Source organism: Rosa rugosa, chromosome 2 (genome assembly GCF_958449725.1).
Source record: "Rosa rugosa chromosome 2, drRosRugo1.1, whole genome shotgun sequence".
In the NCBI taxonomy this organism is placed as follows: Eukaryota; Viridiplantae; Streptophyta; class Magnoliopsida; order Rosales; family Rosaceae; genus Rosa; species Rosa rugosa.
In genome coordinates this window covers 40,633,529-40,660,132 of record NC_084821.1, presented here as the reverse complement: position 1 = coordinate 40,660,132, position 26,604 = coordinate 40,633,529, and the positions used below count along the sequence as shown (strand labels likewise).

General features: G+C 38.8%; 2 protein-coding genes across 4 annotated transcripts in view; one reads left to right on the top strand and one right to left on the bottom strand.

Moving 5' to 3' along the window:
- The first annotated feature begins 10,675 nt into the window (after positions 1-10,675).
- Positions 10,676-26,604, top strand: part of LOC133733758 (receptor like protein 22-like) — a 40,434-nt gene continuing 24,505 nt past the window's right edge. Inside the window, exon 1 of the mRNA XM_062161394.1 lies at positions 10,676-12,506. Within this exon, the coding sequence (XP_062017378.1) occupies positions 10,862-12,506 (1,645 nt within the window). The 5' untranslated portion in view covers positions 10,676-10,861. The remainder of the gene's footprint in view (positions 12,507-26,604) is intronic.
- On the bottom strand, positions 12,896-16,759 carry LOC133733760 (DUF21 domain-containing protein At1g55930, chloroplastic-like). 3 transcript variants are annotated; one of them, XM_062161397.1, is made up of 6 exons: positions 15,930-16,759; positions 15,813-15,830; positions 15,306-15,403; positions 15,114-15,207; positions 14,540-14,617; positions 12,896-13,159 (listed from the first exon to the last, which is right to left on the bottom strand). In XM_062161397.1, exons 1-6 carry the CDS (start codon positions 16,383-16,385, stop codon positions 13,040-13,042), a joined length of 864 nt encoding a protein of 287 aa, XP_062017381.1. In that variant the 5' UTR covers positions 16,386-16,759; the 3' UTR covers positions 12,896-13,039. The 3 variants fall into 3 exon arrangements, with proteins under 3 accessions (XP_062017381.1, XP_062017380.1, XP_062017382.1); XM_062161396.1 differs by having other exon boundaries at positions 15,813-16,752; XM_062161398.1 differs by lacking the exons at positions 12,896-13,159; positions 14,540-14,617 and adding an exon at positions 14,651-14,836 and having other exon boundaries at positions 15,813-16,751.

Below are 26,604 nucleotides of genomic sequence, written 5' to 3'. Positions count from 1 at the left end.
GATGTAGAGAAACTTGTCAATGACTTAGGCATCCAGTTCGTCCACAGCACTCCATATTATGCTCAGTCCAACGGTCAAGCGGAGGCCGGTAATAAGATTATCATCACCCTGCTAAAGAAGATGCTGGTTGAAAACCCTCGCCAGTGGCACGACACGTTATATGAGACACTATGGGCTTATCGCACCTCCAAGAGGAATCCCACTGCTACAACACCCTATGCACTAATGTTTGGTCATGATGCAGTTTTACCCTTGGAACTCAACGTTCAATCCTTGCGCGTCCAAGATCAGCATCACTTGATCGGCGAAGACTATGTCCAGGCGATGTGGCAAGAGCATGAAGATCTGAACGAGTAGCGCCTAGCGGCTTTGGATAACCTAGTGATGGAAAAACAGCGTATCGCCCGCGCCTATGATAAGAGGACGCGTGGCCGTAGTTACAAAGAGGGTGACCTTGTTTGGAAAGCTGTTTTGCCCTTTGGCGAGAAATTGACCTGTCGCGGTAAATGGACTCCGCTCTGGGAAGGACCCTTTGTTGTTCACCGCATTCTGGAGCGCGGGGATTTTCACCTCAAAGATTTGGATGGCGATATCCACCGTAATCCCATCAACGGGCGGTTCCTAAAAAAGTATTACCCTAGTGTTTGGGAGTTCGAAGATCCACCAGATCAACCTTCTTCCCAGACAAGGGGGCAACCATAGTCTTCATTGGCTCGCGTCATCCATACATTCAGGCCTTTCCTGTGGCCTCATTCTCATGTATTTGCTTCACCTACGAACACTAGGGGGGCAACACTCTGTACATCTTGGCCTTAGTTGTGGCCAATTTTATGTTTTTGTTGTAACTTTCTTTATTCCATTTTCCTTGACAATATGTGTTAAGAATATATCCATGGCCTATACATGAGGCTTTATTTTACAACAAATTTTTCCATTTTGAACTCAGAAACATTCATTCATAAATTGGCTTTGCGGCCAAAGCAGTACAAGTTGAAACAGTTACATTTGCGATTTACAAGGCCAAAAGTGGCTTAAAAAATCATAAGAGTTGCAGATCTTCTAAGAGTTTCTGGATCTTGTGGCGACAGGGGGGCAGTGTTATGATCATGCATGCTCTTCCTCTCTTCACCCACATCTCTCCTCTGATCTGAGTCGCAGCTGTTATCGTCTGTACCGGAGGAAGAGGGAAGGAAATAATCCATCGCAACCCTTCCAGTTGGTTATCCTCCGGGATGGAGATGGTCTTCAGAGAGAGCGCGACTCACAACCACATCTACCTCCAGGGGAAAAATAGAAGTCTGACAGTCAGACCCCGGAGGTAGGCTACGGAAGAAGAACAGTCGGCCTCGAATGGCCTTCCGCCCTTCTTCGTCCTGCTCCACGCGAGAAATCTGAGGAGAGGGGCTCCTCAGAATCTGGTTCAGCGGCATTAGGAGCGCCGCGTGTTCTTCAGTCTAACTGGAACCGGTGAATCCCATCCGGAGTTCCAGAGACCAAAGACATGCGGCTGGACCTGAGATTAGGCCATAAGACCTACCCAGGTATTGAGATTAAGCCATAAAACCTAAGGATTTGAGGCTAAGGTTGAGATCGTGAGGAGAAGATTTCAGAAACAGAAGGAAGAGAAGTAGGGCTTGCGAAACTATTTCTGGGAAGGCCATATTTGCTTGTGTTTTTTCACTCCTCCAGAGTACAGGTATTTATAGGACCAATTTCAGTGGCCTCAACCGTGCGATGGGCAGTTGAAGTATTTTCAACGCCATCAATAAGAGTACCAATAGAATTGAATGCTAAGATCTTGGAAATGAAGGTAATTAAGAACACGTGGGAAGCGGGGCAGTCTTCAAGGAGGTAACCGCTTCATTTCGAGATTATCTTTTCAAACAGTTTCAACAGCAATAAAGGCAAATTAAACGCTGAACTGCTTGAAAAGTTGTGTATATATTTGGGCCAAGCGATGTGGGCTAAATTTTTAAATTATTGATAATAATATTGTTCATACAAAATGGGCCTAATACTAGAGGCCTAAAGTTTTCGGCCTGCATGGGTTAAACAAAGGAAATGTTCATCCAAGCGAAAACTGGCATCAACAGCGGCTCGTTCTGCTTGTCGGACCGCCTCGTGAGCTTGAGCTAGGTTTTGAGACAGTATTTCAGAATCCGCTAAGGGTTGCTCCAGCAAGGGCTCTTCATGTTCAAGCCGGGCCGTCACAGCAGTCAGTTGGGCCTGAAGATCTTGGATTTGTGACCGGAGGTGATTTTGCATGAGCCTCAAGTCTCTAACAAGGGTAGCCCGATCTCCCAAAAAGTCACGAGAAGAGTCCATTTGTTGAGCGAGGCCCTGATAGTGGGCCTGGGCTTGTCTGGCTTGCGCAATGGCGGCCGCTTTTTCATTAAGCCACTGGGGGAGATTCTGCAGCAGCTCGTCTATCTCAATGAATTCATCTTCAGTGATGGCGCGCTCGCGACGAAGAGCCCTCAGATACTCCAGAGCCCTGACGGACGCGCCAGGCAGCAAGATATCAGGACTCAGAAGACGGCGAAGGCCGTCCCTAGCTTCATCTATAACTCCGGGAGAAGTCACCTCAAGTACGCCAGCTAGCCTTTCTAGTCTGGAAGGAGGCACAAGCAGTGGATTTGGGGGAGCAGCAGCAACAGGAGCCTCAAAAGGCTCCGTGACAGGAACCGCTTCCAGCACCGGCTCGAGGTTCACCCCTTCCATTGCTTCAGGTGCTTGGGGGGCATGGGGAGCAGGTTCTTGGTTAATTACATCTTCACCAGCTAGTTCAGTAGGATTGGCGTCAAGTACCTCCACAGCGGCAGCTACCTCCTCGACAGGACCAGGGTTCTGCTTCTAAGGAGGAATCATTAGAATGTCTAAAGGATAGGACAGGAATCAGAATGTAGTGCTTGTTAGAAGTGAAATATACCTCTTCAACAGATGGTTCACGAAGGCTTGCTATTGGCATTGATTCTCGAACAGCCTCGCTAGAATCTGGAACTAAATCAGGCGCTATCTGTTCCAGGACAGGTGTTGAGTTTGGTTCCTCGCGAGATGCAGCTGGAAGAGGCATTCTCTCTTCGACCTCAGTCGAGCTGTCATCTATGACTTGCACTGGGATCAGGGCCAACTGCAAATTGTTTGCAACGCTGGCAGGTGGTGGAGGATTATTGGAACCAGTTGGCGCTAGGGCCTGTGAGGCAGATGTGCCTTCACCAGCAGCTGAGGATCCTTCCCCAGGTTGCCTTGAGGACCTACGACGAACCTGTAAGAGAGGAACATTATATGGTCACGCAGAAGGAAAAGAAGATTCTAACACGCACTTCTAGTGTTTTACCAGTCGATCAGCGATTGGTTCATCTTCCGCCCATGGATCAGTTCGAGGATCAGAGCGACTGCGCTTTCGGGCCAAAATGGCGGCGATCTGCCAAGGTTGAAGGATTAGACTTGACTTGGAAAGAAAGCATGGAGGAGCTAAACAAGAAAATCCTTACTGTTTTCGGGTCATCATCATAAGAAGAAGAATCTTCGACTTCAGGTTCTGTCACCACTGCTTTTTGCTTTCCGGACTGGCCAGTGGCCGGAGAAGCATTGACTGAGTGATTGCCAGAAGGTGGCGCACTTCCCTGGTGCAACAAAATCTGAGTTAGAGGGGAAGAGTGAAAGAAGGAACAAAATACAGACGAAGACACTTACCTCTTGAGGGGGCTCGCGAATTACGATACCAGCCTGGGCCTGGCGCTGAGTTCGCGCGGGTCGCGGAGCCAGCTCAGGTGGCAGGGATTGTGCGGCATCTTCAGGAAAGCGAGCAAGTAGCTCAATGTCAGCAGCATAAGGATATATGAGTTCCTCGAAAATGGTCGCGAAGAGTTCGTCATACCGTTGTCTCCAGCAATTGACAGAGACTTCTTCCCACCATTCCTCATACCCTTCTTCGGTCCCATCCACGGCAGCAATGTTGTTAGCCCAATCAGGAAGATCAACCAGTGCAAGCATGCTGCGTACTAGCGGAGGCCCAGAGAGGGGCCAAATTCTGCGCCAAGAGGTGTTGTAGTTCCAGGCATCATAAAGAGGAAATGGCACTAATTGGACAAGGCCAAATTGGCGAGCAAAATGGTTAGGAGCATAAAGCTCATAACTAAGTTCTTCATCCGCAATCCTAATGTCTGAGCAAGAGATCGCGCGGCGAAAAGCCAAGCGCGCGCGATCGCTGTAGCGAGGAGCACCAAGGAGGAATCCATTTTCAAGCGGAGCTGGGAATCTCCTACCCAGCACTAAGTCGCAGTAGGGCATTTCATGCAGGAAGTACAGATATGTGAAGCACTCGGAATAAGGAGGGGAAGTGTACCTTTCCTCGCGACTGAGCCATTGACCCAAGAGTTGGTCAGCCGGTGGAAGCAGCGGGATGTCGTCGCGGCGAAAATATGGAAAATAGGTTTGAATATAGAAGTCAAGGATCCAAAAAGGGCCAGAAATGCTAGTTTCAAAAGGATGCATGGTGGCCTGGTACAGTGTACGATAGAGGGCGCCCAACACTGGTTGTCCGAGCCCAACGCGGCGGCCGTTGTAGAGAGCCGTTGCCAGAAGAGTCCAAGCGCCAGTGGGCTTACAGGAGGAGGTACAAAAGATGAACTTACAGAGCCAGTATTCTAAGAAAGCAATTCCGCCAGTCGCATTGTGCTCTCAGCGGTAATAGGCCAGCCACCGTGGATAAGAGCCGCTGTGAGCGCTACGATTGTTTTGGGCCATGGTTGAAGTAAAAGTGACAGAGTCGAATTGGCCATGCAAATAGGGCTCGCCATCAATGGGTAGGCCGGTGATGGTTAGAATATCCAATAATGTGATACTCATTTGGCCAAATCGGAAATCAAAGGTGTTGGTGGCAGTGTTCCAAAAACAGAGAAAGGCGGCGAGCGGTGAGCGATTGCCACCGCGCGAAAGATGAAAACAAAGTTCAATAGTGTGAGCGATACCTGCAGCGTTCCAGCGAGCCAGATCTCGTGCTCGCGCTTCGCGATACCAGGAAAGCTCCCCCACGCTGATAGAAGATGGTCAGTGCCCTATTTTTGCTCGATGGTTCTGGGCACTCCAACTGCTGAAATCCCCGGGAGTCCTTCGGAAGACTGGGATGGGTCGATGGATGGGCAGGCCGTAGAAAACGATAGCGTCGGCCGGAATCTAATCTCGCGGCGCTGGACCCAGTCCGACATGGTGGTTTGAGAACCGGAGAAGTAGGGGTCTCTGGATGGTGGTGTGGAGAAGACAGCGGGCACCGATGCTGGTTCCCCAAGAGTGGGCAGCCTGTTCATTAAGTTCCTCTTCTTGATCGATGACTATCTTCTTTGGGGGAGCCATTTCTGGGTTTATGTGAGGAAGATGTTGGCAGTAAGAGGGTTTCTGGGTTTAAGAGACTAAAAGAGTTTCTGATGTGACAAGTCTGAAGTGGCTGCGGGTTTAAATAAGAGATTTTGTGAGGGAAACGATACGACAGAAAGGCGTTTTTGCAAGCGAAAGGACGCAACCCTCATTAATGATATCGTTCCAAGCAATAGGTGTCGTTTCAGTCCCCTTCAATCAGTTACATTTTCGCGGGCCTGATTTCGGGGCCTGGGGGGCAATGTTTGAGCCCAAAAGTAATTTTGGCAAGATCCTTTAATGGATTTAGCACAGAGGGCCGAGACCTGCGGCCCAAAAATAAGCCTACTTAGGTTTGGGTTACAGCTTCGCCCATTCCGTGATCCATAAGGAAAACGAAACCTTATTGGAATCAAGTAGCAGAGATTGAATAGGAAACTTCAATCAATATTCCTTCTATGGCAAGGAACAGTCGAAACCCTAGGTATAAATACCAGGTTTCAAGGACGAATCAAAGACCTCTCTCTTAAAAATCAACTAATCTCTCAGATTATCAAGCCTCCCGGAAGCAAACTTTCAACCTAGTTGAAACCCGGCGACCGTGCTTCCAGTCCTAGTCTCTCCAAGAGCCGACTATTAAGTGCTACTGCCACCGATACTACCAGCGAAGCAAGGGTAACGCCATCGCAACCCAGCGAAGCTACAGTCACGCTTTAGCAAACCCTGTGTTTTCTCCAAACTTTCCAGTGATTGCTCTGCTTAGTCTACAACACTAAGTATCGATTCGGTGTCACGAAGAGATCACAACCAAAGCCCTTATCCGTAAGGCAAGAAGTCCTTTCTCGGAAGGCATAGAGAAGAGCCTTGTGACGAGGTTGGTGCTCTCCTAGTCCACAACGCTTGAAGAAGAAGTCAGGTCAAGGGACTCCCCCGACGACTGCACCCCACGGTGCTGGCACGCCCGCTCAATCACACGCTCAAAAGAAACAGTTTGTACCGCACTGATTTTCGTGTCAAACAGAGGTCGTTGATAAATTGTTAAGATTGTCATTTGGTCGAGGATGTTGTCGATGAGTCAGTGAGGTAAAGATGTTCGTTGATTGGTTAGGTTGACTCGTCAGTGAGGCAATCAATCAGTTGGTGAGATGAGATTGTTGTATGGAAAATAAGATTTTTTTATTTTTTATGTTTTAGTTTTTTAATCTTGTTTTTCCGTAATTCATAATTTTACACATCATAGACAAACAACCTATATTTAAAAAAAAAAAAAACCACCAACCTCATTTTACTTCTTTGTAAAAAAAAAAAAAAAAATTGTAAAACGACACCTAATGTATCATAAAACCCAGACAATAAATAAGTAAAAAATTAATTAAATAGCATATAGACTTATAGAGCATAGAGGCAACCAAAGTTCTACTAGCCAGGGCTTTTTGTAGGGTGAATCCAGCTATCAGGATTCCTCAACCTCTCTGTCACTTTTTGATCGGTCCTAACTCCTAACCATGCAAATTCTAAGGTTTGAACCATCTGGTTTGGTAACTACTCAATATTAGAAGCTTTGGATGATGGGCATGACCTGATTCCAGGTCAAGTTTGTGCAACAGGTTTTGTCTAAATGGTCATTTATTTATTAAATTATTCTGGTCCCAGGATATTAATTGATAACTGATAGTTAGTTCTGTACTATTACCTGATGAATGCATTAAAAGTAACACAGACTGATATCTTCAATATGATACTGCATACAATGTATTAGATTCATGATCGGAAGGTTTTTGATTACTTTTTTTTTTTTTTTGGGAAATTATATATTACCGACATTTTATTTAATAGCGTAGACAGACATACAATAGTTTCATACATGGAAATAGGGCTAACCAGGATGGGACAACATCAGTTACAATAAACAGACAATAAATAGCTGAATGGGGAGCCACGTGGTCGATGACTTTAGAACCCACTACTAATTCCTATTTTAGGAACACTTGAAAGAACTCAGTTTTGGTCATTTCACCAATTTAACCAATTTAGATCGTAGTTATCATCGGAAAACTTTCACATTTTGATCAGGTTTGTAGTTTGAGAATGCTAGATATCCCGTAGACAATCCTGTTATCATATCCATAACCCATCAAAACTACTTCCAATCAAATATCTGCACTTGCTCCAAATCATTTTTTTGTTGAAAGGAAGATGGATGTACCTCCTCATTGATGCTTTCCGCGCAGTATGGATCCAATAAGTTTATTTTCTGAAAGGTTTAAAGGTTCCAAGTGAGGTAACATCAGGCAGTTGCCAGGAAGAGATATCTAACGATTCAAGATTATTCAAATTATTATTGGAGGAATGCGACCGTAAGATAGTTATGAGAAAAGTTGAGTCTTTTAAATGATTTGAGCTTGTAGTCTTGTGTAGGGTCTGACCTTTGAAAACACTGTCTGGGAAATGTATGGTTGTGAACAAAGTTTTGATTTTCACCAGTTCAAGATCTCTAAGCTTTTCAATGCCACTACCAGTGTCTTGATAATGGCCTTCTCCCATATAATTCTATTAATTAATCATTGACAACAAGTTCTCAAATACTGTTGGCAAAGGACCACAAAATTGATCGTGGGAAAGGTTCATGATTTGCATCTTTTGGAAGGGAAATTTGGTTATAGGACTACTCAAGGGACTATGGAATTTGTTAAATTGCAGGATAAGAACATTATCAGAAACCAAAGCCAAATTAATTATGACCATAATCTGCCCTATCTGGTGGTTTGGAAAGCTCTGTGACCGCACCTTTGCATAATCTAATAAAATAATTGGCACAAAATGAGGTTCAACTTGTCTGTGTAGGACCAAGGTTTCAAATTTCAGTTTCGGTTTCGATTTCGATACTTCAAATTTAAGAAAATTTAGGAGAAAATTTTAATTTCAGTTTCGATTTCGGTTAAAAATAAAGAAATCATATTAATTGCATTTATAAAATGATATTTTTGAATGAAACTTTTACATAGACTAAACTAACCTATAATAACTTATTTACAATGTGACCTCTCTACAATTAAAGGCCTGCAGCCCTGCTCACCTAAGGGACAGTTTTTAAGGGACTGTGAGAGACAAGTGAATCTGACGGCTGAAAATAAATGCACAGTTTTAAGTTGTTATAATTTCTGCTTTTATATTTAATATATGTGGTTGAGATGTATTTGTCCCTCACAGTCCTTAAAAAATGTCCCTTAGGTGAGCAAACCTGTCTAAAATTATACATTTATAATAGAATTGTGATATTTAATATGTACGAGTAATTAACTAGTACTGTAATAGGTTGCTAAACTAGTGTGTTTTTTTTCTTTCTATATGTGATTATTATTGTGCTTTATATTGATAATGTGAATGTGATTTACTTTTTTCTTTTCTTTTTTTGATGGCTGGAACCCAGTTGAATTATCATTGTTCCACAATATATAAATCACTCAACCTTGACCAACTCAAACCTGACTAAATGGCGTACAAGTTGAATTGTCAATGGCGTACAAGTTGAATTCGGACAATGCGTATAAAAGCACCGTTTGAGTAATACTAGTCTTACCCAAGGTTTTAAATTTCAGTTTCGGTTAAAAATAAAGAAATCATATTAATTGCATTAAAATGATATTTTTGATTGAAACTTTTACATAGACTAAAGTCACTAAACTAACCTGTAATAAACCTACTTACAATGTAACCTCTCTAAAATTATACATTTATAATAGAATTGTGATATTTAATATGTACGAGTGATTAACTAGTACTGTAGTAGGTTGCTAAACTATTGTTTTATCTATATGTAATTATAATTGTGTTGTATATTGATAATGTGAATGTGATTTACTTTTTTTTTTTTTTTAATTTTATGGCTGGAACCCAGTGGGAAGCTTGGTCATCATGCCTTTTTCACTAATAATTAGAAAAATACAATTTGGGAGAGGGGACGTAATACCAAAACTCCGTGAATGAAAATGAACAAGTACAACAAAAGCAATATAAAGTATTAAGAATAAGTATTACTGCGATGTGGTTCGATCCATATGGTTGAACTGCTTACATTTAGTATCATACAATACTCCTCCCAAGTACATGAATTTTGGAAATGATTTTGGTAGCAGATAAAAGCAAAAAGGTTTTTTGTTGTATTCAACTTGATTGGAAAAAAAATCAAAATTTCATATTTTCTTCATGAAAATATGAGTAAAAAACTTCATTGTCGGTGGCATACAAATTTCATAGAAATTAGACAAAGGTGTGAATTTTTAAATATATTTTGTGTGTGTAGATATTTCAAAAATTAAAAATTTCTCGGAAATGTACGGAAAATTTTGAAAAATTTCGGAAAACTCCTGACGGAAATGATATAACATATAAATTTTGTTTCAGTACCTCCAAATTAAGGAAATTTCGATGGAAATTTTGGTAGTTTCAGAGAAATTTGAAACCTTGTGTAGGACCAAAGAAACATTAAAAAAAAAAAAAAATTGTTTGTTCTTGGTTTGAAGAGTGATGTCTTGAAGGATGATCAAAATGATAATATTCCTGTTAGATGATTAGCACATCAACTCTGCGTTATAAACTATGAGGCTTCTTGGTAAAAATTTTAGACATTGCTTCATCATTTTTCAAGCCAAGTTTGGATCAGCTCCCTTTTGACTTTTTTTCTTTGAATTTGTAAATCTGGCTCGGTTGCTGGATGATTTGCTGTATTGTATTTTTTTTTCTGGTGAAAACCATATTATTCGCTTTGTTACAATTACTTATCCAATAAAAAGATTTATAAACATTTACATTCAAAAAAGAAGAACTGTCATTGGATATAGGATATTTGTTATACATTTGCGGAACGAATAATTAGAAAAGTATAATGTAAAACGAATAGTTTGTAGCGAAATACAAATTTTACAATTTTCTGAATAAATTCTGAAAGGCTCATCTAGCCAAGCATAATATTGCATAAAGAAAAGAATATAATTGCTAAGCAGTCAACAACCACCATTAGAGAGATATTAAAGTTTTGTTTTTGGTGTGGACGGGTCTTATTGCATAAAGAAAAGACTTGCAATTACAGTCAACAACCACCATTAGAGAGATATTAAAGTTTTGTTTTTGGTCTGGACGGGTCTTTCTAGCTAGTGGTTGTGGAATTAGGATGAGTGTATGTCTTTATTCAACAGACAATGGTATTTTATACTCTTGTAAGAAATTTCTATGCAATTATGCATATATTACACTGGAAACATGTTTTCACAATATAAACATTGTCTGTTCAACAATATAAACTTCTTTCTAGCTAGTGGTTGTGGAATTAGGATGAGTGTATGTCTTTATTCAACAGACAATGGTATTTTATACTCTTGTAAGAAATTTCTATGCAATTATGCATATATTACACTGGAAACATGTTTTCACAATATAAAGAAGTTTACTTGGTACATAATTTCTCGCAGAAATATTATTAGACGTGCATTCAATCTCTAAAGAAAATATGGTTTGGTGGTTCTCATGGCTCTGTCTCCTCTTCTTCCTCTTTACTTCTCAATTGAACTGTTCATTATCATCTTCCAACTCTTCCTCTCCTCCTTCTTCAAGGCATGTGTGTAATTCTGATGAGAGTTCTGCTTTACTTCAATTCAAGAACTCATTTCAAGTTAATCACTCTATATATGCTTATCCCAAGACAGACTTCTTTTCTCCCAAGACAGACTCATGGGCAAAAGAGGAAGACTGTTGCAAATGGAGTGGTGTCACATGTGAAAGGGTCACTGGTCACGTGAGCGGCCTCAACCTTAGTTATGGTGGGCTTCAAGGAATACTTCACCCCAACAGCAGCTTATTCTCTCTTGGCCATCTCAAGATGCTAGACCTATCTTTCAATGATTTCATGGGTTCTTCCATTTTCAAGTTTGGTGGATTTGTAAGTATGACACACCTCCACCTCACTGATTCCCACTTCACAGGAAAAATCCCTTCCGAAATCTCCCAGCTTTCCAAACTTGTTTCACTTGAGCTCTCCTCATACTCTTCTAGGCCCTATGAAAAAACAACAATAGACATGCTTACCATGAAAGGAATTGCTCAGAACCTCACCAGCCTTAGAGTGCTTTCTCTCCAGTTTGTCGACATGTCTTCAGTTATACCTGATTCCTTCCTGAATTTGTCCTCTTCCTTGACTTCGCTTTGGCTCTCATTTTGTAATTTGCGTGGTAAGTTCCCAGAGAATGTTTTCCACCTACCCAACCTGGAAGAACTTAAATTGTTTGGAAACACTGATCTCACAGGGTATACCCCCAAATCTAATTGGAGTAGTCCACTGAACTACTTGGGGCTCTCTGAGACTAAAATCTCAATAGATCTGCATTTCTTGACAAGCAGTTTGAAATCTTTGAGGTATTTGTATCTTCAGAAGTGCAATTTCACAGGATCGCGCTCGCATCTTGAATTGTCTGATAACCTCACACAACTCATGTCTTTGGATCTCTCTGGGAATAGTTTTGGTGGCCACATACCATGGTCGCTTTTAAACCTTGAGCATCTCCATTACTTGGATCTTTCCAGCAACATATTTGTGGGACTTCCAGAAATTCATGGTAATTCCACAAAAGCATCTTCAACTTTACATGATTCTTCAAAGAAACAACTTCTTGGTGGTTCTATTCCTATGGGTTTGACCTTTCTCAGTTTGTATAACAACTTGCTTAGCGGAACAATACCATCTTTGGTATATTCTTTGCCATCATTGGAATATTTGCACCTCGGCAACAACGAATTCACTGGTAATATCAAAGATTTCCAGTCTCTTTCCTTGTCATATCTTTATTTAAATAATAACAAGCTGCATGGCATGATTCCGAATTCGATCTATGGACTTGTGAAACTTAGCGATCTTTATATAGCCTCAAACAATTTGAGTGGCGTTGTGAAGTTTGAAAAGTTTCAAAATCTCCAAAGTCTCATCCATCTTGATCTTTCCTATAATTGTCTAACGGTGAGTTTTCAGAACTTCAGTAATTATACGTTGCCCAAACTTTCATCACTGCACATGTCTGGTTGCAAAATAACTCAGTTTCCACACTTCCTGAGAACCTCAACCCAATTAAGATCCCTAGATCTTTCCAACAACCAGATTCAAGGCAACGTTCCAACATGGGTGTTGGATGTGGGGAGAAATTCATTGTCATACTTCAATCTTTCTCACAATTTCTTGACGGGTACTATAGAACAATTTCTGTGGAAGAACATAGAAGTTGTTGACCTTAGTTCCAATTTGTTGGAAGGAAAACTTCCTATCCCATCACCTTCAACAAACTTCTTTTTCATGTGGAACAATCAATTGACTGGAGCATTGCCATCCTCCATTTGCAACCTGACTTCTGTCGAGGTAATTGATTTATCTAATAATAACTTGAGTGACAGGATTCCTCAATGTATAGGGAATTTCAGTCAAGATCTCTCAGTTTTGGATTTGCATATGAATCAATTTCGTGGCAGGATCCCTTCAATATTCCCCAAGGGAAACATCTTGAGGAATCTTAACATTCATGGAAATCAGTTGGAAGGGACTCTGCCACAGTCTCTAGTCAATTGCAGAAAGATGGAAGTTCTAGACTTGGGAGACAACAAGATAAACGATACTTTTCCGAATTGGTTGGAGTCTCTTCCGGAGTTACAGGTTCTCATCTTGAGATCTAACAGACTGTATGGTCCAATTGGCAGTCCAGAAACAAGTGTTCCCTTCCGAAAGCTGCGAATCATTGACCTCTCCTTCAATCAGTTTGGTGGTCCTCTGCCAACAAAGTACTTTCAGAAATTGGTGGCTATGAAAAATGTGCAAGATGATGAACTGAAGTACATGGGAGAAGAGTATTACCAAGACACAGTCAAAGTGGTAATGAAAGGCCTGTATCTTGAGCTGGTCAAAATACAAACCATGTTCACAACCATTGATTTTTCAAACAATGTTTTCAAAGGAGAGATTCCAGGGGTGATTGGCGAGCTCAAATCATTGAAGGGGCTTAACTTCTCTAGTAACAAGCTTAACGGTTCAATTCCATCCGCCTTCGGTAACTTGACCAATCTCGAATGGCTGGACATCTCCTCAAACATGCTTTCTGGTGAGATTCCAAGGCAGCTAGCCGATTTGACGTCGCTTGCTAAGTTAAACCTATCAGGAAACCAGTTGGTTGGACCAATACCTAGTGGCAATCAGTTTGATACATTTGAAAATGATTCATACAGTGGAAATTCGGGCTTGTGTGGATATCCACTGTCTAAGCCATGTATCAACGACGAAGCACCTCAACCACCATTGTTTGACCAGCAAGATGGTGATTTGAATGGATTTGATTGGAAAATAGTATGGATGGGTTATGGATGTGGAACGGTAATTGGATTGTCTGTGGGATATATTGTTCTTTCTATTGGGAAAGTTGATCGGGGGGGTAAGGGTCATGGGAAGAGAAATAAGAAGCAGAATGGTGAAAAGGGCCAAGAAGGCTAGTGTTGGAACTAGAAAGTGGTGATGGTCTTTTCCTTGGTTACTACTTACTACAAAGGCGTTCTAATGTTTACAGTTCAATAAGTCCGCCCACATATCATATTCTAGCCCCTGCTGCTATGTTTGTTTCTTTTATTAGTTTTTTCTTATTTTAGAGTTGCTTTTTGTTTCACTTTTTAAGGAGGGGTTTTGGTTGATGTCCCCCCTCTCGACTTGTATTTTATCTTTCTACTTTTAAGTTTCAACAAATAAAAGAATGGAGGGATGGGTGGTGAGATTCTGGGTAGTGGTCCTCTTTCTATCACAAAGAGTTGGCGCTTCGCACGAAGACCACTAATAAGAGAATAATATCACCTAATCATCTATTAAATAAAAACAAAAACCTTATTTTCAAAGAAAAAATAAATTTACACTGGTTTCCTAATAACAGAATATATATAACATATGAGTATTAGTTATTGTTATCTTGATAGTAATTTTTCTTAGTAGTTAAAGAAGCTATCGAAAAGTATGAGTTTCATTCTTCCTAGTGGACACAACCTCCTAGCGGCAGGATGAAATGAAGTGCCGCCATGTTAAGCACACAGATTGCACCACTATACCAAAAAGCAGGGACATCTAACTAGTATTCACATGTGGAACTTCAAAGTGAGAAAGAATCTAACTTACCACAAACCTAGCAACTTCTGTGGGATTGTGAACAGCAACACTTTTGGGAGTTATTTCGGTGAGGAGCAAAATAAGAACCTTGCATCATTAAAGGGAGAAGAGCATTATTAGATATCAGTTCCATACAAATAGTATTTCCTCATATGACATGACCTTCCCTAACAAGTGAGGAGAGGACAGAACAGAACACTGATTTTGCATTTTAACAAATTTCAGTCTCAACACCCAATGTATATAACATTAACATCTGACACTCGATAAGACATCCAGCAAATTTGATCAATCTCTCTCTTGAGACTGCTTACAGAAAATACCCTACTCAGTCATAAATGAAAGAAAATCTCTTCGGTGTCCGCTCCAGATACCAAATATATTATAGTGTTGTGTTTTACGAGATTACTGATACAGGACACGGTACAAGTTATTGGCGTTTTCAACATTAGAAGCTTGATCATACAAAATATCTATGATATAAGGACCACAAAAACTTAAACTGACCAGTACCCAGTTTGTCACAACCAAACTTTAAAACCTCCAACTATGTATCATATCAGGCAGGGAAAATGAGACATACAGTCATTACTCCAGTTGCTGCACTAACACCAGCTTCACCAAATATCGCTGTTGCAGCCTCTGTAACTAAAGCAGTTGCTCCAATATTGACAACACTGAGTACACAAGTAAAGTCTACAATAAGAAAGAAATGTTCAACTTCATGATGAAAGAAAGGAAAAACAAATACTAACAATCATGAGAAGGAAAGTACGTTGTGCCAATAAGTATGGTTGTCAAGAACCGAGTCACATCATTGCGAAGCAATCTGAAGACACCATTTTCAGGCTCTTTCTCAGCCAACTCACGCACCTGACACAAATTAATATCAATTAAGTAATCTTTGTTCAAGATTCTACAAGGTTAGATTACTCAGATTCTTTCAAATCAATGGTTTGGATCATTGCCCTGCTTATGAAGATTCTAATGTGTGTAAATTCACTGGATAATGATACATTTCAAAGACAACACATTATTTTAATATAGGCACCCAGAAGGCCAAAACCTATAAAGCTCATACATTCCGAGGCATAATGTGCTAACTGAAGATTCTAATAGGTTAGTTGACTCACATTCTTTCAAAAATTTAATGGTTTAGATCATTCACGTTCTTCCAAGATTCTAATGCAGTCTATCATTCACTAATTAATGGATACACTTTAAACACAGAACTATGTCTAGATATAGGCACCCAGAAGGCCAAAACACATAAAGTTCATACCTTCCAAGGCCATAGCGTGGTAATCGAAGTCTCTGCCATTGAGAAAAAAGCCGAGAGACCCAAAAGCGCCGCCAAAATCAAACCCTGCTCTTTAAAAACCTGAAGAAGCAGCAGCGTCTTCGGCCAAGCATTTCTGAACATCAATATGCACTTGTCAACAACCCCATAGCTTGCATTGACCACACCCTCCACAGCAAAAGCTCTCCTAGACCCATACACCAAAACCCGACAAACCATAGCTACTAAAACAACTCCACACTTCACCATTACCCTAACAAAATCAAAACTCGAACCCGAAACAGCATTTGTAACACTAGAACTCTCACTATCTTTACCTACAGCTCTCAAACGAGCTCTATTAGCAAACAAGTCGACTCCCTCGCATCTTGGACCTAAGAACCTCCGAAAATCGCTATTGCCAATGCAATTCGACACCAATCGAAATGGGTATCGATTACTTTGCACCGAAACATTGGTGGGGAAATTCTTCTGCTTATGGTAATATAAGAAACCCAATGATTTCGAACCAGAAATGAATCTGGGCGGGCTTAGAATTGAAGACTCAAGCGCCATAGCACCTAAAACCAGAATTTGAACAAGACCCAGAACGCAGAGTTTAGCTCCCAAGAACTAATCAAAGCCAAAGAATCAAATGAATGAATTTTTTTTTTTTTTTTTGGGGGAATATCAGAATTGGATGTTCAAGTGTGGATGGGATGGGAGGCTAAGGTTGTTGGAGGAATTGAAGATGAAGAGAATTGGGACAGAAGCGGGTCATAGTTGAAGAGAAAGGGTGGAGAGATAGAGAAGTGGGTGTGGGATATTGTTAGGATGTTTGTTTGTTCATAAACATGTTTGGGTGTTGGAGTTGGCGGAGTGAGCAAATTGAGCGTGGGTTTTGGTAGCGGCAACTTGTATTCAACTTGATTGTTTGCTCGTGTAAATCCAACCCTTTACCCTTGTGTTTTGTTTGCCCTTTGCTTTCTGTTTTCTTACTCGTCTTGGTCTAGTTGGAAAAGAGTCGAACTTCTCTTCTCTTCCAACATTTTTTTTTTTTGTCCTATTTTCGTTTCATAAAAAAATTTACCGGGAAGTAGAAGGAGGTGAGAAGATGCTTTTTTTTTTTTTTTTGGTCGAAGAAAATAAAATTTGTATTAGATGTTTCAAATGATACAGCACAATACAAGAGGTACAAAAGACCCCAGCAAATAGAGGCACATAGGCCCAGCAAATAAGGTACGTAGGCCCAGCAAAAGAGAATTAAAGCCCCTGACAGGCTTGGCCCAAATACAATTTGAAAGCCCATAACTGAAAATGGAAAAACCCTAGAACTAATGCTAGCAGCCACCAAGAGAATAGCAACTCCATCCCTAGAATACTACCGCCGCCACCTCCATGTCATTGCTTGAAGAGTATCAGCCACCAAAGCACCATCCTGCTTCCTTCTACACCGGTTGGGACACTACACACAGGGCTCAATCAAGGTAGATCTGGACTAGAGGAGTAGAAAATCGGCTTAAACGGCAAAATTAGGCGTCAATCAAGGTAGGGATAAATGGCAAAACACTTTACCTTCATCCAAGTTTGAGCCTCATTATTTACAAGTTAGGTTACTAAGTACTAGGATCATGTGGGATCCATGTGACATTGGTTGGTGAAAGTGTCAGCTTTCAGAGAGTTTGGATCATCACGTGACTCGACTGTCAGATGCCTGCAGGCTTTCAAGGTGGAAAATCTTGAGTCTGACGAGTCTGACTGCTCTCACGTGGGAATTAGTGCTAGACCATATGTTATTTGGGTTTCTAGGAAGTACAGATGGTTTCATTATGTTCTTAGGTAGGCTACCTCCCCCGTCCAAATACCATTGTTAAAAAAAAAAAAAAACAAATTTTGCATGCTAGTTGCGGCCCTAATTACTTTGAATTAAGTCAATTAACCACATAAATCCCAGGTTACAATAAAATAGTGTCTTGTTGCTAAATTATCGCATTCAACATTTATATGTTTTAATTCCATCTAAAAGGTATCTATTAAATAGAAGGTTCTTATCTCCTTCTAAAAGTGTGTAAACAATTGTTTGTGCATCTGTCTCTAACTCAAGATGAAAAAAGCCATGCTCCAATGAAAGATCTTAATTTTTATATGGAAGTGGTAACACCGAAATTGATTATAGGTGATACTTATCTATACTATTATTAAGAAAACTCATTTTGTTAGCCAAAGTGAACATAAAAAGACACAAAAACCCACATACCATATATTATTTTTAAATGATTTATAATATTTGAAGGGTATTATAGTAATTAAATAATAAAATACTAATAAACAGTTAAAAGAAAAAATTTGTTCTTACTAACTCATTTTATACGTAGATAACTTCCCACTGCCCTATTATGCAGGTAACTTCCCACTACCCTCATCTATAGATAACTCCTCATATGTCTCTAACTTCAACAATTATCAAGACATTAATATTTCAAAAAGAAAATTTAGAACGAAAAATATGTTTTACATATGCATAGCATATGTGGGCAAGGCTAGTTTGAATTATAATTAGTGATGGGCCATGACTATGTCACTCAATATTGTCCATCATGTAACCTATTTAAAATAAATAAAATAAAATAAAAAATTCAATGCTGCAAACTTTGGATGAAAAAAAAAACTATAAATTACCTTAAAAATTAAATCCCTATTACATTCAGGCCCGGCCGTGTGAATTTAGAGGCCCAAGACGAAAAATTACGAGGCACTTGATTCAAATTGCCTTCTAGTCTGCATTCTTCAGCCATACACCACTGCCATTTTGCTGTCCTAAAATATAAAAAAAGATGTTCTAAGTCCTGTTGTCCTAAAATAGGAGCATTAATATCAAAAATCGATTGAAATAACCAACTTAATCATGACCCCTCTTATCAATCATTTGAAGAACAAAAGGTTCTAATCAAGCCAACCAACATGAACTGCAATTTACATCATTACATCCTTTCTTTTGAAGTTTAAAGGCACAAACTTTTCTTCGATTAGAAGAAATACAAGGAACCAAGGATAGTTACGGTGAAGGAACAACCACGCAAAGCTTATGACATGTTTACTTTCCTAAAATAGCAAAAATCATGACTCGAAGATAACTGAAATGAGAGAAGCATCGAATCGGTATGAGAATATTTCATTTCCATTAAGTTGTATACTTCCCATATGAAATTAAAATACGAATGCAACCGATTATAATTGATGTTGTTTACTAATGTTCATGAATTGAAATTAAAACTAGTTCGATTATTAAAATTCCCTCAAAAATAAATGTTCATGAGAGAGTATATATATTTCAAGGGTTATGGATAATTTGGGTTACTGAAAGTACGTAAGGATAATTTGGGTGAAAAAAAAAAAACTCATTCCTAAGGCTTTCATTACTAAACTCATACCCCTTGCTTATCAAATTCCCAGTTATTCAAGAATCAAACCCCGGATAATTAGGTGAGACCCACACTCACACTCATTCCAATACTTATATATGTTAGTAAACGTAGGAAAACTCACACCAGAATCATTCCCTTCATTTTCATTCCTCTTCCAGATAAGTAAACATGTCACTAATGTAATCTCCAGGTTTCACAACATGAGTCAAAACCCAGACCAGAGCTATAAAATTTTTAACTATACCAACTGGAATTGCAGACGAACTTATACATGTGATTCTGCGAAGTTCAATTGCAGACGAAATACCATTGACTTCTCTTGATTCAAAATCCTCTCCTAATCTTTTGGTGGTGGATTGAGAAAGAGAAGTTGAATTGATCGAGAAATAAAACAGTCTGTCTTTAAGTCCTTTTTTTTTTTTTTTAAGCTGGGCAACATAATTTTTTTTCTTGAGGCCCATAAAATCTTAGGCCCTAATTACATTTTTTTTTTTAAGCAATGGCCCTAATTACATTGAAAGACATATGGTTGAACAATCAACTAAGAAGTTTATCATACTAGCTTACACTCGGAGTCCACTTAACGACATGAACACTACAACTACAAGGTACATATATATGAGCATGAGATGAATCTCATCTACACTCAGGACAATTTAGGGAAATGTTTCACAGCCGAGCTGACAAATTCCGCTAATTGGCCGGTTCTATCTTATCCAGATCCACCTAAAGAGGATATAACCTTCTCAAATCTTCTTAAATTGATTGGGTTGTCTCTCTTTTAACTCGTATTTTGACTAGAAGTCTAGAACATGATTTCATCTCACTTAGATCTGCCTTAAGGGGACTTCACGTCACTTGGATCCTTGAACGGATTTCACCTCACTTAGATTTACTTTGAGGGAATTTCACCTCACTTGGATCCGCCTTAAGGGGATTCACCTCACTTAATTTTGCCTTGAGGGAATTTGACCTAGAAGAATTTTTCCTGAGTGAACATTTGAGGTAAACAATGAATCTCATCTACACTCACTACAATTGATCGAAGCACTCACTGACTTAGGCATCGAGTATCTTTTCCAGATATCCCTCTCCCTTTTCTTTCCAAGCTTGACTTGTCAAACACCAATCTAAGTTCTAAAGACGCATATTCAATTTCTTAAAAGGTGAAGCTTTTGCTCTCATTCCAGTCAGAAAAGTAGGTTATAAGATTTTGGATTAATTTTAGTTTACCCCTGAAGTTTGGGGGTGTCATCATGTCACCCCCTCTATTTTCAATTTTAAATTTTTACCCCCCAAACTTTCCAAATTCAGTCAGCCGTGCACAATTTATCAGATTCCGTCTAAATTGGTCGTTAACTCCGATAATGGGGCCCACTTTGAGGGCTAAAATGGTCATTTCAGGACAACCAAAAAACCCTCTTTAAGGGCTAATTCGACGTCGTGTCATCATGTCACCCTCTCTCTCTCTCCCTCGGAGATGATCTCCTAACCATTTCCTCCTCTATTCTCTCTCTTTCTCACCACCACCATGCTCCCGACCAAGACGACGCCATGCTCCCCGAAGGCGACCTCTCCTCCTCCTCCCAAGCCGACGTTGTTGACGAGGACGACGATAAACGTCGTCTACTCTGCCTCTCCTTCCTCTATCTCCAATTCCCTCCCTATCGCCATAGTCACCGCTCCTTCCACAGTCACTATCGCGCTCCCTACTCCGCTCATCACCACCGCGCGGGAGACAACCACGACGGCGGCAGTGGTTACTATTATTCCTCCGCCAAACGACGTCGCATCTCCAGGGCTAGCTCTTTTGGATAGGATCCGTTCGGAGCCCAGTTTGAGGGCTTTGTGATTCGTTACCGCTTTTTTGATTTCCAAGTTGGGGGGTTTTGTGTTTGGATTAGGAATCATGGATTCGAGTCGGAGAGTTGTGGATTCGAGTGGGATGGTCGATGCAGCTGCGTCGGATGAAGACAAGGTCACTCCCGTTTACAAATTGGAGGAGATTTGCCAGCTGCTCAGGTCCTCGCATGGCAGTATCGTCAAGGAGATGTCTGAGTTTGTATTGAAGCCTCTTTAAAAGCCCAATTGTTAAACAGAAGGTATCCAATTTCTTCTTCTTGCTTTGCATGGCCTGATTATTATTTTGAGGCAGATCTCAGGTCGGTGCTGGATTGATGGAAGCTGAGACAATTTTCACTTTGGATTTTTGTTTCACACAAACTAGGAATTTCATGTTTGAGTGATCGGCATTTGTGGGTTACTGGGATTAATCTAATGGGTCCATATGATGTGAAATCATGTTAAGGATTGAAAATTAGATGATACAAAAAATTTAGGCTGGTTGCATGTGACGTTTTAGCTGGATTTTTTTGTTGTGGCTTTAAAGAGAGAGAATGAGAGAGAAGGAGCTGAGATGAGGATAATGGGGATGGTGGAGCAGAGGCCAAGAGGCCAAAACAACGTTGGATTAGCCCTTAAAGAGGGTTTTTTTGTTTTTTTTTTTGTCTTGAAATGGCCATCTTAGCCCTCAAAGTGGGCCCCATTATCGGAGTTAATGACCAATTTAGACGGAATCTAAGAAATTGGGCACGGCTGACTGAATTTAGAAAGTTTAGGGGGTAAAAATTCAAAATTGAAAATAGAGGGGGTGACATCCCAAACTTCAGGGGGGTAAACTGAAATTAATCATAAGATTTTATATCAAATTTTTCTGCACCAACACGAGTGATAAGAGAAGTTTTAAATACACACCCTAATTACTTAATACACACTCCTTACTCAATGCATCTACCATTTAATTTCTCATTCTAATATTTCACTAAACACACAACCTAAATTACCTAAAATATCCTTAAACTAAAAAACCATGAAATATACTATTATTTAACTAAATTAAGGCTATTATTTAATTTGATTAGTATATATAATTGACCATATTAATTTGTGTTAGTTATTGGGAAATCTATAAGGATTCATTATTGTTCCCTTCAATAGATGCGTAGAAATAGGTTTTGTCTTATTTGAGTTCTCATTCACCAAACACGGAAACACCCTATTGATCAAGTATAAAATTTTGAGTCGAACATTCAACCAAAACTGTATCAATAGTTTCTCCACAACGGCAAAACTACGAAATTGTTATCGGATGGTCAAACAAATTAATAATTACAAAGTTTTATACTTGTGATGTTTTATATTAGATAATAAATTGACTAACCATAACTTTTAGGAAAAAAAGAATGAACTAAAAAGTGGGAGTAAAGCAATATGTTTTAAAAACACTTAGAGCCTTTGATTTTGAAATTCTAAATTATATGGTCTCTCACCCCATTTAGTACGTTACACTTTATTTAAGAAAAATTAAAATTAGATAGTTTTTAACTATATTCTTATTTTAAATGAGGATGTCATTTATAGAAGTTTATTGTGTTTATAATTATAGAATAATATAAGGAAGATAATGTTTATTTTGATAATTTAACCTACCTATAAAATCTGATTTGAAATATAAAATAATAGGGATGTGTATTAAGTAGTTTAGGGTGTGTATTTAAAATTTTTCCAATGTTAATGATAAGTAGGGTGGGATTAAAAAAAAATGAAGACAAACCATAGACATAAACAAAAGATTAGAATCCTAGATGAGACAGTTTTTATTTTCTTATATTAAGAGTTAAAGCCATGTCTAATAATGGTTTACGAAAATGAGAAATTGAAGTTTGCATTTTGAAGATCTGAAAATGTGTCTAATATCGAACGCGGTAAAAAAAAAAATCATCTAGTACAAATATATACAAAACACAACAAATAATGAGAAAAATTAAAAAGAAACTAAAAATAGAGTAGCAACTTTGTTGACCTTACAATTGTCGATGAGGTCGTCAATCGGTTGGTAAGTCGGTAAGGTTGCCTGGTCGTTGAGGTTTCCAATCAATCAGTGAAGTCGACGATCAGTTGGTAGGTCGTTGAGGTCTCCAATTGGTTGATGAGATCGTAAGTCATTCATTGAAGATGCAGGTAGCTAGATGGATAGGTGAGGTCTCTAGTGGGCCGATCGGTGAAGGTCTCGGTGGTTGGGTCAATTGGTAAGGTCTTTGATCGATTGTTGAGATTGTCATTCGGTCAGTGAGGTTGTCGATGGGTCAATAAGGTGAAGATGTCGGTTGGTCGGTTAAGTTGACCGATCAGTGAGGTAACCAATCGGTTGGTGAGATAAGATTGTTGTATGAAATGTTTTTTTCTAATTTTTATTTTTTAGATTTTTTTATGTCCTTTTCCATAATTTATTATGGGCTAAATACTGTTTAGTCCTTGAACTTTTGCTGAAAAAACACTTCAGTCTCTCACCTTTTAATTTGACACGTTTACTCCTTGTTCTTTTAGTTTTACACCCAATAGGTCAATTCCGTTACACTCCGTTAAATTGTGCCGTTAACTTCCTATTTTAAGGATAAAATTACTATCATAGCCCTGACTTTCTCTTTCTTTAAGTTTTTTAATTGTTTTTATTCTTCTTTTTTATTTTTTTAATTGTTTTTATTCTTCTCTTTAATTTGACACGTTTACTCATTGTTTCTTCTATTATGACTAATTTTATGGGGTGTTTGGGTGAGCCGCAGAAGAAATTAATTTGCTGCTTGAGGCCAATAAAATTAGTCATAACTTTTAATACGACTTTTATTAATTTTTTTAATTGTTTTTATTCTTCTCTTTAATTTTTTCTTCTGATTGGCACCAATAAACGAGAAGAATAAAAACAACTAAAAAAAATTAGTAATTTTATTAGACAATATTAGCCCATTTATTATTTTACATAACGTAGACAAAAAATCTATATTAGACATATGTTCTAATTTTAAAAACCTCCCAACCTCATTTTACTTCTCTGCATTTAAAAGAAAACTATTTTGCAAAATGATACCGAATGTATCTCAAAACCCAGACAATATTCACTCAAAAAAAGGAAAAAAAAAACCCAAACAATAAATAAACAAATAATTATATAGCATATCATAAAGACAACGAAAGTTGTACTCACCGGGGTTTTGTAGGGTGAATCTGGCGATCGCGGCTCCAACTCCTATTCAGATTTCTCAACCTCTCTGTCATTTTTCTGATCGATCCTAAGTTCTAACCATGCAAATTCTGAGGCTTGAACCATCTGGTTTGGTAATCTACTCAACATTGGAAAACTTTGGATGATTGGCGTGACCTGATCCCAAGTCAAGCGTGTGCAACAAGTTTTCTCGAATTCGTCATTTATTTATTAAATTATTCTAGTCCCAGGTTCTTAATTGATAACTAATAGCTCTGTACTATTACCTGATGAATGCATCAAAACTAACAGTGTTGCTTTGCTTCATATTCTTCCCTTAATTTTCACCGAAAATGCTTTCTCTCTGTCATGTTAGGCATTTTGTTTCTTCAATATGATACTGTATACAATGTATTAGATTCATGAGCATAGAAAGATTTTACATTACTATTTTTTTTTTCCTGGGGAAGTTATTTCTTGGCCATTTTATTTATAATTAGCTTAGACAGGAGATACAATACCTTCAAACCTGGAAACAAGGCTAACAGGATGGGACAACATCAATTACAAAACACAAGCGATACAAAGCTGAATGGGGAGCCACTACTAATTCCTTTTCTGGGAACACTTGAAAGAACTCAATGTTGGTCAGTTCACCAATTTAGATCGTAGTTATCATCGGAAAACTTTAACATTTTGATCAGGTTTTCAGTTTGAGAATGCTAAATATCCCATAGACAATCCTGTTACCATATCCATAACCCATCAAAACTACTTCTCATAAGATATATTCGCTTGCTCAAAATCATCTTTTTGTTGAAAGGAACATGGATGTACCTCCTCATTGATGCTTTCCACGCAGTATGGATCTGACAAGTTTATTTTTTAAAAGAACTAAATGTTCTAGGTGAGGTCACATCAGGCAATTGCCCGGTAAAGATATCTAACGATCCAAGACTAGTGAAATTATCAAAAGAGGATGGAACGCGACCCATAAGACAGCATGAAAAACGTTGATCATATATCCCTTTGTTTGAGCTTGCTAGTCTTCTTTGCGGTCTGACATCTCAAAACATTGCATGGGAAATGCATGTTAGAAAAAGGGTTCAGTGCATACAGAGCCAAATCCGTATGTAATGGGGTGTGAAACACGGAAATCCGTGTGAAATCACTCACTTACACGGCACATTGATGAATATTGTTGCCATAAAACTCGTCTGTGTGACAAAAATTGGTGGATCCCAGTTATTTCTCTAACTTTTGCATTCCATCACATCAATCTGATTCATTTTAATAATAAGTTATTAATTTGTGTGTGACTGGGTTTTGAAAATACCCTGTATGCAATTGATTGCTTCTTTTTGCTTTTGAAAATATCTCCCCCCTTCATTTGAGATTTAGTACTTTTGAAGATAATAATTGTGCGGAATATATGAGATTTTCATTGAGGCCAGTAAGCTAAAAAAATTCCGTACTGGTGTGAGAAATACAAAGTCTTCAAAAGCTCTGGGAAAAGAATGAGTTGCATTACAAACTAAAAAAAAATTAGACAATTCCAAAGTCACATCCTTGTTTTCATTATATCTATACTATTATTAAGAGAATGAGCTTTGTTAGCCAAAGTTGGTGTGAAAAGACAATAAAATCTTTAGACCCTATATTAATTATAGATAATTTTTAATAATTGAGTGGTAATATGGTAAATGGCAAAATTAAAAATTATGTAAAACATAAAATAAATAATTTTCAGATAATTAACTACCTATGTTTGCAATAATCACCTACAATTTCAGATAACTTCCCACTTTTTTTTTTTTTTTCAAATAGCTTATATTTTTTTCTCAATATAATAATTATAAAAATTTTACGAGCAGAAAACTAGTATTAATTATCAGACCAGAAACTAACTATATAAGTATATATATATTAGAAGCATTGTAGTGCTGTGGGTCTAGAAAAAGTGAAAGTATAACTTACGCACACGGAAGTCTGTGTGTTATAACTTATAACAAAAAGTGGAAGAAATTGCATGGGAAACAAATCAATTTTCATATAGACGGGTGTCTCTATGCAAAACTGTCCAAATATCTTTTATTTCCATTTTATCCTTCTTTTATTGACGGCTATTCACGTGAAGTTCACGCTAAATAGAGGATCATATGGTACAAAGAGCCGCGGTTAATCATCTGTACCAGACTCCAGGTAAAATAAATCTGTGTGCAATAGACACGTTTTCTAGTAGTGGTTTGTGAAAAAGTTTGGATTCACCGATGCAAGATCTAAGCCCCTTCATTTTGGGTACAAAATGCCCACCTCTACTGTTGGCAAAGGA

Coding starts and splice junctions, on each gene's coding strand:
- LOC133733760 (XM_062161396.1), bottom strand. CDS start 16,385: ATGGCGCTTGAGTCTTCAATTCTAAGCCCGCCCAGATTCATTTCTGGT. Junction 15,404..15,812: donor CCACGCTATGGCCTTGGAAG/GTATGAACTTTA, acceptor AATTTGTGTCAG/GTGCGTGAGTTGGCTGAGAA. Junction 15,208..15,305: donor ACCATACTTATTGGCACAAC/GTACTTTCCTTC, acceptor TTGTGTACTCAG/TGTTGTCAATATTGGAGCAA.